This window comes from Patella vulgata, chromosome 2, assembly GCF_932274485.2.
Source record: "Patella vulgata chromosome 2, xgPatVulg1.2, whole genome shotgun sequence".
NCBI classification, from domain to species: Eukaryota; Metazoa; Mollusca; class Gastropoda; family Patellidae; genus Patella; species Patella vulgata.
The window spans coordinates 69,606,784-69,619,482 of NC_065880.2; the positions used below are offsets into that span (position 1 = coordinate 69,606,784).

Sequence of the window (12,699 nt, forward strand, 5' to 3'; positions counted from 1 at the left end):
ATGAAGAGACACTTGTTTTATTTACATTAAATACGATATATTATGTTTATAAATATAACAATGAACCATCATTATTTCGTTTCATTATTTGTATTAATTTCTTCTCTGCATCAGGATTAATCTGTAATAAAAAAAAACAAATATACTCATGTAAAGAGATCAACTGTGCCCCTTCATACAAATTATATAATTCATTTGTAAGTCAATTAATACTACAGAAAACTTGATGTGCCATTTAACAGGGTTTCTGCAGACTCATCAAAATATTCTTTAGTATACACAGGATCCTAGTTTCTGTCCCATCCAAAGAACTAGACACTGTTTCTATGTCAGGCTTCATTTACAACACAGAGAGATGAATGGGGTTTAACATCCACTCCACACAAACCAGGTTATTTCAGGACTAACCTGTGGGCCAATTTTATTTCAATAAATTGCTTGCGCGTATGGATCTTTAGCAGGACCTGGAGAAACCCTGCAAAGTGCACACATTAGACAATTCAGCTACCAACTCAGCCTCCTTCACCCCAAATTCACAACACAGTTAATCATGTAAAACAAGTTACAATAATAACGAAGTCCAACTTAAATTGAAATCTATTCTCCTCATATCTGTATATTACAATGAGATATAGGCTTCCTCTTGAGTTATATGAACTATCATGAAAAAGTAATCTACCTGTAAATTCTTTAAGGTTGGTAACTTTAAAACTGGTAAAAAGGCTTTCACTGTTGTTATGTCAAAATGTATCACATCTGTATAGCACACAAACAAACTAGATTTTAGTTCATTAATCTGACTGTATGCTAAAACTGAAAAACAGATCATTAATATAATAATAGGTTGATAAATGAAATGTGTTATGACATCCTACTTTTCTTGACCAAAGAGGTGAATGAAGACAGGACAAATGCCTTGCAGTGTGCTGTGTAAGGTTGCAACTTCCGGAGTTGGATGAGAAAGTTTGTTTTGATCTCTGGCATGTTCCAGACCTAATTATCGCCATCCCCATGGTATCACAGAGTGCTGTGAGGGCAATTTTTTGCATGGGCTGCAGCATTTTCGCCAACACATCATCAAATCCAACCAGCTCTTTTACACCCGGGATCTATTTTTTCCGTCCCATCTGAACGACTAGACACTGACAAGGTGGAATCTGGCTAGAAAATCAAGAGGTACTTTCTCTGACTACACTGAGATCAAAAATTAGGACCTCCTGGTTAGTGAGCCAGTGCATTACTCACTGGACCACCTTGGCTTCCAAAACTATTCATTTCAATAAGATGCTCATTTGTGAATTATATTTCTCAAAAGGACTGATTCTTATTTTTATACATAGCTTACATGTACACCAACATATATTCAAACATGTGCATGTAGAGGGTTGTTTAATGTAATTATGATTTCTATTATCTATATAGAGCACTGTCTGTAGAGTATAACACTGTACTAACTTTGTGCTGGTAAAGATGAAATGATATTAGGTTGTTCTAAAGTTGAACATATACAAGATGGCTTCATTTGATCTGTGTACAGGGCTTTTAAAAATGGAGTTTTTATTTCAGATAATGGAACATCAGTTTTATAGTCACATGTAACAGCACTAGATAACACAACTATATCACAATTTGTACAGTCTAGGTTTGAAAAAATCTGAAACAAAAAAAAATAATGTAAAGTAGTGCTGTGCTCCCGATACAATTTTTCACAATTAAAATGAAATGGGATTTGACATCCCACTTTTCTGCATCAACTGGACTAATGAAGACAGGCATATGCCATACAGTGTGCTATGAAGGAAATGGTCCCTTGTCAGGCCCTCCGTCCTGCACCTCTGACAAGGGGAAACCATGCTGGAGATCAAAACCCAAGACCTCTTGGTTAGCGAGCCAGCATTTTACTCACTGAGCCACTATGGCTCCCTAATTCTTTTAGAGTAAAATACTCTCACATTGCTCATACTGGGAATATGTTTACTGATAAACATTGATTATTAGTATTACTGTCTGAGTCTTGGTAAATTTTAAACGGATTTCTTCGATTATGAACAAACTACTTAACTTTGGTTATTATAAACTTACCTGTGTGTTTGTAATGAACTCCCGTTCGATAAAATCCATTGCACAACTAATTATCACAACGATGAAAACAAGTTCTCTCTTGAAAAATTGAAATATCACAAACTTTTCCCAGAGAAAAATACCAATATGGAAGATGGTTACGTCACTCTGCGGAAGATATCATTTCGTATTAGGGGTGACAGAAATTCAAGTACAATTACGACAAGAATCCATGACCACTCGGACCAAAGACCAGTCGGACCAACTGATAGACCACTCAGCCCAAACAAATAGACTACTCGGACCATACAAAAAGACTACTCGGACCATACAAAAAGACTATTCGGACCCAACAGAAAGACGACTCGGACCAATAATAAAGTGTTGTTTTAATAAATTGATAATTGCGTTTGTTTTAATATGATTACTCGAACCAATAATAAAGTGTTATTTTAATAAATTGATAATTGTGTTTATTTTAATATGACTACTCGAACCAATAATAAAGTGTTATTTGAATAAATTGATAATTGTGTGTGTTTTAATATGACTACTCGAACTAATAATTACGTGTTGTTTGAATAAATTGATAATTGTATTCCAAATCGCAAAATATCGAGAACCACACTTGTAGTCACGTTTAATAAGGGGCATATAAACGTTCGGTCTTCGTATTATTATGTGCTGTTTATATTAACGCATCAAGGGCGGATAACTTGAAAACGTGTCTCCCCCCCCCCCCATATATAGTAACCCAGGGGTTAGTGGGGTAGAACGGAATGAAACCACTGGGGATACCGCGAATGTGGAAAAAGTAAAATTAGGCTATCAGACAAGAACAGTATACCCGTATATGTAGAAACTGTCAAAAGTCTGGACATACCGAGTCTCATTGCAAGAGTAAAGAAAAATTAGATTGATATTTTTTTTTGACACCATTATTAATTAATTTTAAAACTAATCGTTGATTTATTTTCCGTACACAAAATTGAACCAAACAACTCTAAATATAAGAATTCCGTATAACAATTATTTGCTTCTTTGTATTGTGATTTAATAATAAATAAATAGCATATTGCCTAGCCTTATAATATAATTTAATTGGTCCGACTGGTCTTGTTTTGGTCCGACTGGTCTTAGTCCGAGTAGTCTTTGGTCCGAGTGGTCTGGATACCTACGACAATTGGCATTGAGTTTGAGCGTTCGCACACATAACTACCCGCATTCCTGTATTTATTTACCGTCTTTTACATTCTAGTAAAATCTCTGCAAATTTTATAGCTTTACTTTTTGAAATATTTTGTTCTAATTATTTGATTAGCGACTCGGATGGGATTATTTACTTTTGAACACGCATGCCGCACAAACACAACTATACATTCGTTTTACGGGCTTTATCACACTTCGGTCAAAACTGTCGAATCGAGAATTAATGTTCCGCTTCTTACGGGGTCATACGGGCTTAGTAGCATTATATACCCAACGGGCACCCAATAGACACGCTGAGGGCTGCCGCAACACGCTTAAAGATGTTACTGAAGCGGTTATTATTCGATCGAAAGAATGCGTATAAAATTAAAAATACACTCAGAGAATTCGGAGGTAAGCTTCATGATCCTTGTTAAATTATTTATAACATAAAGAAGATAGGATATTTATAGTTTATACATGACTTTATTTTTACGAGTATCCGTGCAATCGGTGATATTTTAATTGTGAAGAAAATTTGATAGACTGGCGATCAATGGTTTCCATATAAATCTCCTATGTAATTGCCTTCAATTGATATTTTTCGTCGCCCAAACCCATATACGATCAAAATGATCGCGCTGTCAAACTATCTTTCAATGTTAACCAACCCCCGCAACAGGTATATTGGATTCGACCAATATGTCACGAAGACATTGTTGACATCGACTCTGTCGAAATTACAAGTAAATTTTCAAATTTTTCAAGAGAGAACTTGTTCTCATCGTTGTGATAATTAGTTGTGCAATGGATTTTATCGAACGGGAGTTCATTACAAACACACAGGTAAGTTTATAATAACCAAAGTTAAGTAGTTTGTTCATAATCGAAGAAATCCGTTTAAAATTTACGATGGTTCACACAGAAGGGATTTTCTAATTAATTTGGAAATGACATTTAAAGCCACTGATCATCAATTACATTTTTCGGATATATAATTTTTATGGCTTAATCGACACTAAAATGTTGTCAAATTATTTACATATCATTTAATTATAATGGAAACAAAATTTCCTGGCCTGTGTTTCTCAATCAGATTAAACAAGTTCCAAGCAAAGGTGAAATATAGTGCTGGCTTGTTTTGATAACACCTGCATAATGTTGACAAATTTTCAATTGAACATATCTTTGTATATCATACTAGACGGATTTGAATCATTTTTGGACTTGTATTCCTTTTAGAACTTCAACTTTTATTTATAGTAGTTTGCAAAATATTAAAAATCTCTCAAATGGAGATCAGGGCATTTAAAAGCATATATTACACTGAAACACAAATAGCGAATATATCAACAGATGATATTTTCTATTAATCCCAGATTAAAATACAATATGTAGTTACATAAGTCACACAAAGTATATGTACCTGCTGAACCCATGAAAAACTTTGTTCAGGATGGACTTTTGTTTGACACTGACAGACAAATATAGATGGATATTTTGCAACTCTGTAGATAGTACTTATTTTATTAATTTTTGATTGTAATGATAACTGTTCTTCATCACTAACTCCACAAAACACACCACCAAGTAACGTATCGTCATCAGATCTCAGATATGCTTCCAGAAAAGCTGTCAATAGAAAATAAATACAAAATCACAATTGTCCCAGTGGAGACAACATCTTAACATTGGTGTCATGATTAACCCTATAGCAAATGGTACATGTAAATATTGACTACCCCAGTTATTTGAAGGAAATTAGAGAAAAGGTACATGTCTGGACTGAAGTAAAACAGCTCTTCCTTAGATTGCCTCAAACTACCTAACATGTGTGAATAGTTTTCCTTGCCTGTACCACAACTATGCACGTGAAGGTGAGGTCTATGGAATCCTAGTTTGGGCAGTTTGGGATGGTCTTAAGTGCTAAAGGGTTAAACTGACTTCATCTCCAAAGTACATGTACATTGTAGTCCAGTCTCATGCGATAAACAACATAGATAAAAAGTGCAGACTGAAGGTCACTGAAAACAGACTTAATTTGTTTTTTCTTAGGGTTATATATATTACAATGTTTAAATTTCAAATTACATCAAATATTTATAGTGTATTGTGAAAAAAAACTCCAGAGAAGTGACATGCAACCTGATAAACAATTAACAAAGCAGAGTAAATGACTGTATACGCATGTACCCAGGACCCAGGTATAATCAGCATATTTATAACGTCTGATAAAAAAGTTTGTATCTGTTTATTTAAATTCAGCATTTTGACTTTGAAAATTTGGACTATATATTTATATATCTATAAAATAAGAGAGGGTATGTTATTTCATGATTAACAATTCCTTGTTAAAATCTAAAACTGTGAAATATAAAGGCTTACCACATGAGACATTATCTGTTGCTATCATCAACACAGAACAAGTCAACTTTCCATTTTTATTTAATTGGCCTGTTACATCATCTGTCCAACACACTTTTGAGTTACTGAAATAAATGATTTTTGAGAAAAAAAAGATATTGTTACTGCATAAGTCGGATCTAAATGGACTGACCAATTTTATCCGAGTTGCGTGAAGATCCAAGTTGGCTCTGAACGTAGGTCTCATTATCACCCTGTACGTTCAGGAACCGTCTTATTGAATCCTTGTCGAAATAAAATCGTTTCCCAGTCAATTTTACTAGGCAACTTTTTACTGCTAAACGGTCGTGTTTCAGTTTCGGTGAACGCCTGAACAATGTAAAGGAACATTTTAGTGAGAAAATGAGACCTTGCTTACCTCGCTAGAGTCAGTATGTGCAACACAACATGCTGATAAAAATCTGTCCCCTTCTGCTAAAGGCTTTGGCGGATGCCATTGAGGTCTAGATGTGGGTCGGCGTACCGATTTACGTGGCTTGGCCATATAAGACGAAACGAAATTTAGGTAAGCTGGGGTGGGGAAAAATTAGAATCGTTGAAAAGCTGAGAAACTTCAGTCAATTATTGCTTTGTCTAGCTCAATTAAAATCAAATTTTTTCAAAAATTTCAATTTCGTTTCGTCTTAAGAGTTGCACAAATTTGTGCGCTGCCCTGTATTTGGCGTAGGGGGACGTATTTTTAACAGCATGCTGTGAACATAGTGCCAATCTGACTTAGTTAATCCGACTTACGTGCAGAAATTTAATAAGAAAAACATGCAGGATCACAGGGTCCAAACGATTTTCTCCGAGTTGAGTGAAGATCCGACTTATACGAATCTGACTTATGCGAGGTTTACTGTACATTGCAAAACACAAAAAAACTAATCATCATAGAATCGTTGGAGTGACTTTTTTCAACGATCATCGGGGGGGGGGGGGAACTGTGCTTATTGTATTTAAAGATTCCGTAACTCAAGCTCACTTTGATTGGATGAAATCAGTGGAGGATATTAAAAACTAAGGGAAACCTGTAATATGATGGCAAATCATCATCATCATCCTCTTCTTCAACAGCTCTGGAGCTGACCGGCAAAATTTCTCCAAAGAAAGTCGCCATTTTAACAGGTGCTTCTCGCAAATTCTCGCATTGAAATTGTGGTATAAATTCATTTCTAAATCGTTTGAAAATGTGACATGTTTTTAGATGTTATATGTCATTTCTCATTATTATGTTTTAGTAAGGGGGGTTGAGTTTACGGCGCTAAACATTGTCACGTGACCTTTGTTTATTTATACAGCGTTTATTTTATGCACAAATTTTTAAGCGCCATATGGATAGACTTGCTATCCAGTCCGTATTTATCTAGTTTGATGTAAAATAGACTGGATTTTCAAGACTGTCATCGTGCAATACACGAAAGACGAAAACAACAATGGATGCGACTGTCAGGGTAAGTCAAATAAATTTCGCATCTGTTATGCTCTTTAAGCTTTGTTCAATTTTGTTAGACAAACAGGAATTGCCGACTGGCAGCTTCATGAACAAACACAGTTTTACAGCAAACCAAATTAATATTTTTAGCGTAAAAAACCGTCACTTGGCAGCCGGCATCTCTGAGACTGAGACTGTGAGAGGCATGACTGTCATAATTGTCATGTAAGTCAGGTTGAATTTTTTTCTTTTCTTTTTTTTTTCTTCATTTTGCACGCTCCCCTCTAAATAGCGTTCAAAAAATATGGCAGGTAATAGATCATTATTTGTTTCACAGAAGCAATCGACAAGTGTCATATTTATGATGAATTGAATATTTATTTTAAAGCCAATTACTATTATTAGGATTAGGCCTAGCTTGGAATATTGCCATTGGGGCATTGGATTGTGAAACCGTAAAAAATTTTTCTCATTGTCATTCACGTTGATAACTATAACATGCATGAAAATTTTTGCAGGTATGAGTTTAAATGGGGTTTCAGTAATAAAAGTTAGAAAAAAGGGAGTTGGATCAAAAATGATTGCCAAATTTAATTTTAAAAAGTCAAGGGGATCGTGCACACCAATAAAAATATGTTTAAAAGGGTTATGAACAGTTATAATGGCCCTAGACCATGGCATAACAGCCTAAAAATGTGGTCATAATATAATGGCCCCAAAATTTGGTCCCATAACTACATATGATGTAAATGACTAAATATTTTGGCCGTTATAACAAAACTGCCATTATGACCAAAGGAAGAGGGCCGTTTTGACCAAAATCTTTTTTGGTCATTATGGCTTGGGGCCGTTATGACCACATTCCGTTTAAAATAACATTTTTTTATAGTTACATGTACATCTATACAACACGCACTGCACACAGAGAGTGCCGCTTCATGAGTGAAAGAAGTAGAAATGGTTGACTAAAATCGTTTGGATATTGTAGCCTAATTGTTTTTTTCTAGCATAATTGTTATCTGTTAGGATGTAACTTATATAATCCTAAGGGTAGGCTAATCCTGTCACACCTCATGCTCCATGTTAGTCCTTGAACTTCATAATTTCGCTGCGCTGTACGAAAGTAGCATCTAACAATGATACATGAAATAACTTTTGGCCATTGGTTATAAGGCAATTTGTAGGCAAATTATTGTGATAATGGGATCTCTAACCAAGCTGGCATATACTAGAATACTAAAAAATACTTGGAATGAGATTTTATCACCAAATATCTTCCTTAAATGAAAAGTAAAAGTCAAAATCGAAGTATTTGTAACTAATTGAAACAATATTGTAGATACATGTATATATGGGATGATAGAATTATTTTTTAACTGATCAGAAGAAAACATTTTATTAAAAAGAAAACCAGCAGCAAATACAGTCTTTCAAATGATACACAAATTTAAAAAATCAAAAAGTCATAACTTAAAAGTTATGGCATCTTAAGTTCAAATTACAAGTATTTTCTATTATTCTCTGCAATATGGAGATGTGGCTGTCAACCTTATGCTTGATAACGACTTGTGAAACCTTGTTGAAATGTCGCAGTGAAATAAACCATAGTAATTGTTATCCATAAAAGTGTGTTTTTGATTCTCTGCAACCGTCTTTAATGTCTTCTAATCAGCTGCCGATAAGTCAGAACAATAACTCAATTCTGTCCATGTACATGTACATCAATGCCAAGCTGGTATCTAACCTACTTTTTTGTCTTAATCTTGTAAATTGTGTCTAAAAAATAGTTTTTAGCCCTTCTGTTTGTTATGGTTTAATAAGAAGCTTATTGTACATGTAGATCTTAAGCTGAAATTTTAAAATGGATGAAGAAAACAAATATAATAATGTTGCTACATTTACATGTATTTCTTTTTGGCCATAAATGGCTGAAATGACCTGGAGTTCAAGATAAAAGTATTTTTTTCTTGAAAATATGACACATTTTAATTTCTCACAAGTTATATTTATGAATTTTTCACATTCAACATTCTGCCCCCCGTATCCATTCACTTTATGTGATGTTTGTTGTTTATTTATTGCAATGCCTATGTAGATTATCTTGTCAGAGGTTTTTCTTGTCAGCTTTGTTTTGTGTGTAGTGTGGTTCTCCTGTACTTACTATTGGATATGGAGGTTTGTTCATATCTGGTGAACAGAAATTATAGGCATATATTTGTCTTGAATTATAATGTTTACTCTACACAAGATATAAAATTACAATATTTATCTATTTAATCTTCATGTATTAGATAAGTTTACTACCCCTCAAAACAGAAATGCATATATGTAGGTGAAAAACTATATGAGTGGTTGAAAGATATGTCATTTCTAGGCTTACTGAGGCTAGTGACTATTATATGATATGCCAGCAGTGTAAGGCTACTGTATGTTTCACAGACCACCACAACTGTAACACCACAAGGAACAACACATGAGCTGTAATATATAGTTTCTGGAAAGGTGCAGACAACCACTGCATCCAGGACCTCCTTGTTGGCTTACTTTACCATTTCTTAAAATCCCTTCCTACATTGTACAATACCATCCCTGGGTGTTTCGAGTCTGCATAGAATCTCTGGCCAACATGTCTAAAATAATTTTACCCTCTAGCCCTGGATATATGTACATGTAATTACGGTTATATCCCTGGGAGTGGGAATCTAAAATCATCCCAAACTACTGCTCCCTAGACCGCCTCAAACTGCCAGTCATGTGAATATTTATTGTACATATATATGTATACCAGTCCTTTGGGGCATCTCAGCTGTTCCACTGACTCAGGTGGTTTCAGGCACTCTAAGGAGCCCTGGTGTTAGGCAGTGCAATTGCTAACGAATTAAGGGAAGTAGGAATTAGAGATTGTAGTCTATTGGTTTCAGGTTGTATTGTCTGTCAATGCCGATCTAATAGTAAGTGTAGGATGATCGCACTACACGCAAATAAAACCTACAAGACAAGACACACAGACAGGCCATGCCCACGGCCCCAAGCTCACACAAAAAAGCTTTGCCTATTGCCGGAATCAAAGACTTGTGGATGTTTGATTTAAAATTATATCCCTCTCTATTTGCATGTCATGTATTTATTTAATAATAAGTTATTTTAAGAATAAACATTCTAAATATAGTCAGTTCCAGACAGCATTTGTCTCTCTTTCATAATGCCATGTCGCAACAAATGTCATTTTGACAACCGACCTTTCATAGATAGATAATGGCTTCTTTTGATGTCAACCAGGCCAGCTTATTTCTAAGAACCATGGTTTAATAGACATGATTTATTAAGAATTTCCTCAACTTGGATTCCAAATTGTTTTAATACTGTCCCTTACAGCCGTATCGTAAACGCATTCCCTATAATGAACAAAAAAGTTAATTATTTTCTCAATGAAAATATGTCCACATTCTGTGTAAGTTCAAGGTCTGAGTTTTCAGTATTGAAAGGTCCATCGGCCCTATATGTCTATTAACCAACTATTTAGTTGTATGTACATGTACATGTACATGTAAACCGAATTACTGGGGAAAAAAATATATATTCAATTGTAGACAATAAAACAATTTACCAAAATGTCAGGCTTGGAAATAACGATTTTAGTTTTGTCTGATAGGATAGGAACTACTGAACTTGTACCAGACATTTTAAACTTTTGTGTCAGATGTGTATTAGTCAATATTATCAGTAAATACACAGAAAAAAGACAAATTAGTGTCGAAAAAAATGAAATGCACCAGAGGGATTGTGCCTGACAAAGCCGGATTTTGTGTCTGACAATGTCTGTGAAGTGACCAGACAGGTGCATTACATATATTTCCATTAGGCTTGCAAAATTAATATTTTATCCCAGCAAAGCTTGTCTGAAATAGATGACAGGAACGCAAAGCCTGTGTGGAAGTTGACAGACATCTCAAGTTTCCAAGATCTGTTTGTATTCCATAAACGAATTTAACAGAAATTTTATTAAAATTTACAACAGGTAGTGGGTACATTGCTTTGATTTCATTGAGTAGGTACATGTAGTACACATGTACATGTGAAATCGGTGCAGGACGTTAACCCCATTTCATTTCACATGTAAACTGTATCAACATAAATTATAATGTTACACCCAATATCAATAAACTAAACATGTCATTTATTGCTATAAAATACCTTTAGGGTACAATTCATGTAATGCATGCATATCCTGTAAGAATATGTTGTTTATAAATAGTGATGCATAACTGAACAATCCGATTTATGAATTTGAGTTTGTGCAAACATTCATATTAGGTTGTGATTTACAAGAAAAACTGTTGTCAATCATTTACAGGTTTAAAAACTTTAAAAAGACCCATTTAAATCATAATCTACATAGATTTCTTGTTTAAGAGGCATTCATATTTTATAGACATTCACTGGTCGGTGAAGTGGGTCATGTCTAGATTTTTAAACCGTCATCATAGAATTAAAATTGTTTAACTAGTGAAAATTGGTGAGTGGTTGACTAAATGTAGGGTAGTAGACTTTGATCCCACCTTAAGTTGGACAACGGTTTCTCACCTTTGGTATTATATCTACTAATAGAGAATCGGTTCCGATGAGTTATTTCCCCTAAATAAGAAAATCAGTTTCAGACCAGTTATTTGAGAATATTGCTTACACAAACATGGACGCGATAGACTTCAAACATTATACTTAGTCACAGCTCAATGTTATTTTGGATAGAGATTTACCACGTTACAGACGCCTGTATGAAAAAACATGTGTTTAACTGGGATCAGAGCATATGTAGAGAGAGTCTGTCCATGGTCACCATTTTGTTACCCAATCTGTGAGTTTAATAATAATATAAAACATTGAAATAAATTATAATAAAATAAATTATAATAAAACAATTATAAAATAATGACTGTCTTTGAAAACAATGACATTTCATAATATATATAGTGTGTCAGAGGCAGTTTTAGGATTAGCCAAAATGTGATTTGTTACCCAATCACAATTGAGGCAATAAGACTATCTATATATATGGCTGTGGCTGGGATATGTTATAAGATTCCTTTGGTTTATCCCAGTATTACTATTTAAAAAATTTAATGTCGGACATTTTTACCGAAAATAAAGGGGTATATCTCTTATCGTTATTTAAACTTGCATTAGGCAAGCGCTAAATCTGCCTATTGCAGGTATTTCTTTAGGCCTGAAATGTCATATAATCTATTAATTAACTTATCCAGACCATAATCAACTCTTGATGCCATCGCTAGCCTACAATATTTACTGGATTTGAATACATTTTGTGATGGATGATTTGACGGGGAACTACATGTAGTACCAGACATGTATTATAAATATCACTAAAACACTGCAAATAGACAAATCTGTGCCGGACAAAATGACAGTCAGTGGCACAAGAGGAATTGCGCCTGACTAAGGCTCAATTTGTTCCTGACAATATCTGTGACAGGTGCCTTATTTCCAGGCAGGTATATAAGGATGTAATCACTTAATACATTCACCATATTATCGCTTATTTAGCAACAATTTTCCATGACAACCGTTTGCCATACAAAATCTTCCAGAACATC

General features: G+C 34.5%; 2 protein-coding genes across 2 annotated transcripts in view; one reads left to right on the plus strand and one right to left on the minus strand.

The window, feature by feature from the left end:
• Position 1: 1 nt before the first annotated feature.
• On the minus strand, positions 2-6,954 carry LOC126811935 (proteasome assembly chaperone 1). The gene is made up of 6 exons (XM_050538001.2): positions 6,684-6,954; positions 5,635-5,738; positions 4,676-4,881; positions 1,456-1,654; positions 680-813; positions 2-121 (listed from the first exon to the last, which is right to left on the minus strand). Exons 1-6 carry the CDS (start codon positions 6,770-6,772, stop codon positions 47-49), a joined length of 807 nt encoding a protein of 268 aa, XP_050393958.1. The 5' UTR covers positions 6,773-6,954; the 3' UTR covers positions 2-46.
• Positions 6,955-7,000: 46 nt separating this feature from the next.
• The window catches only part of LOC126811928 (TBC1 domain family member 16), a 37,070-nt gene continuing 31,371 nt past the window's right edge, over positions 7,001-12,699 (plus strand). The window contains exon 1 of the mRNA XM_050537989.2: positions 7,001-7,106. The gene's annotated coding sequence lies outside the window, so the exon portion shown is untranslated. The remainder of the gene's footprint in view (positions 7,107-12,699) is intronic.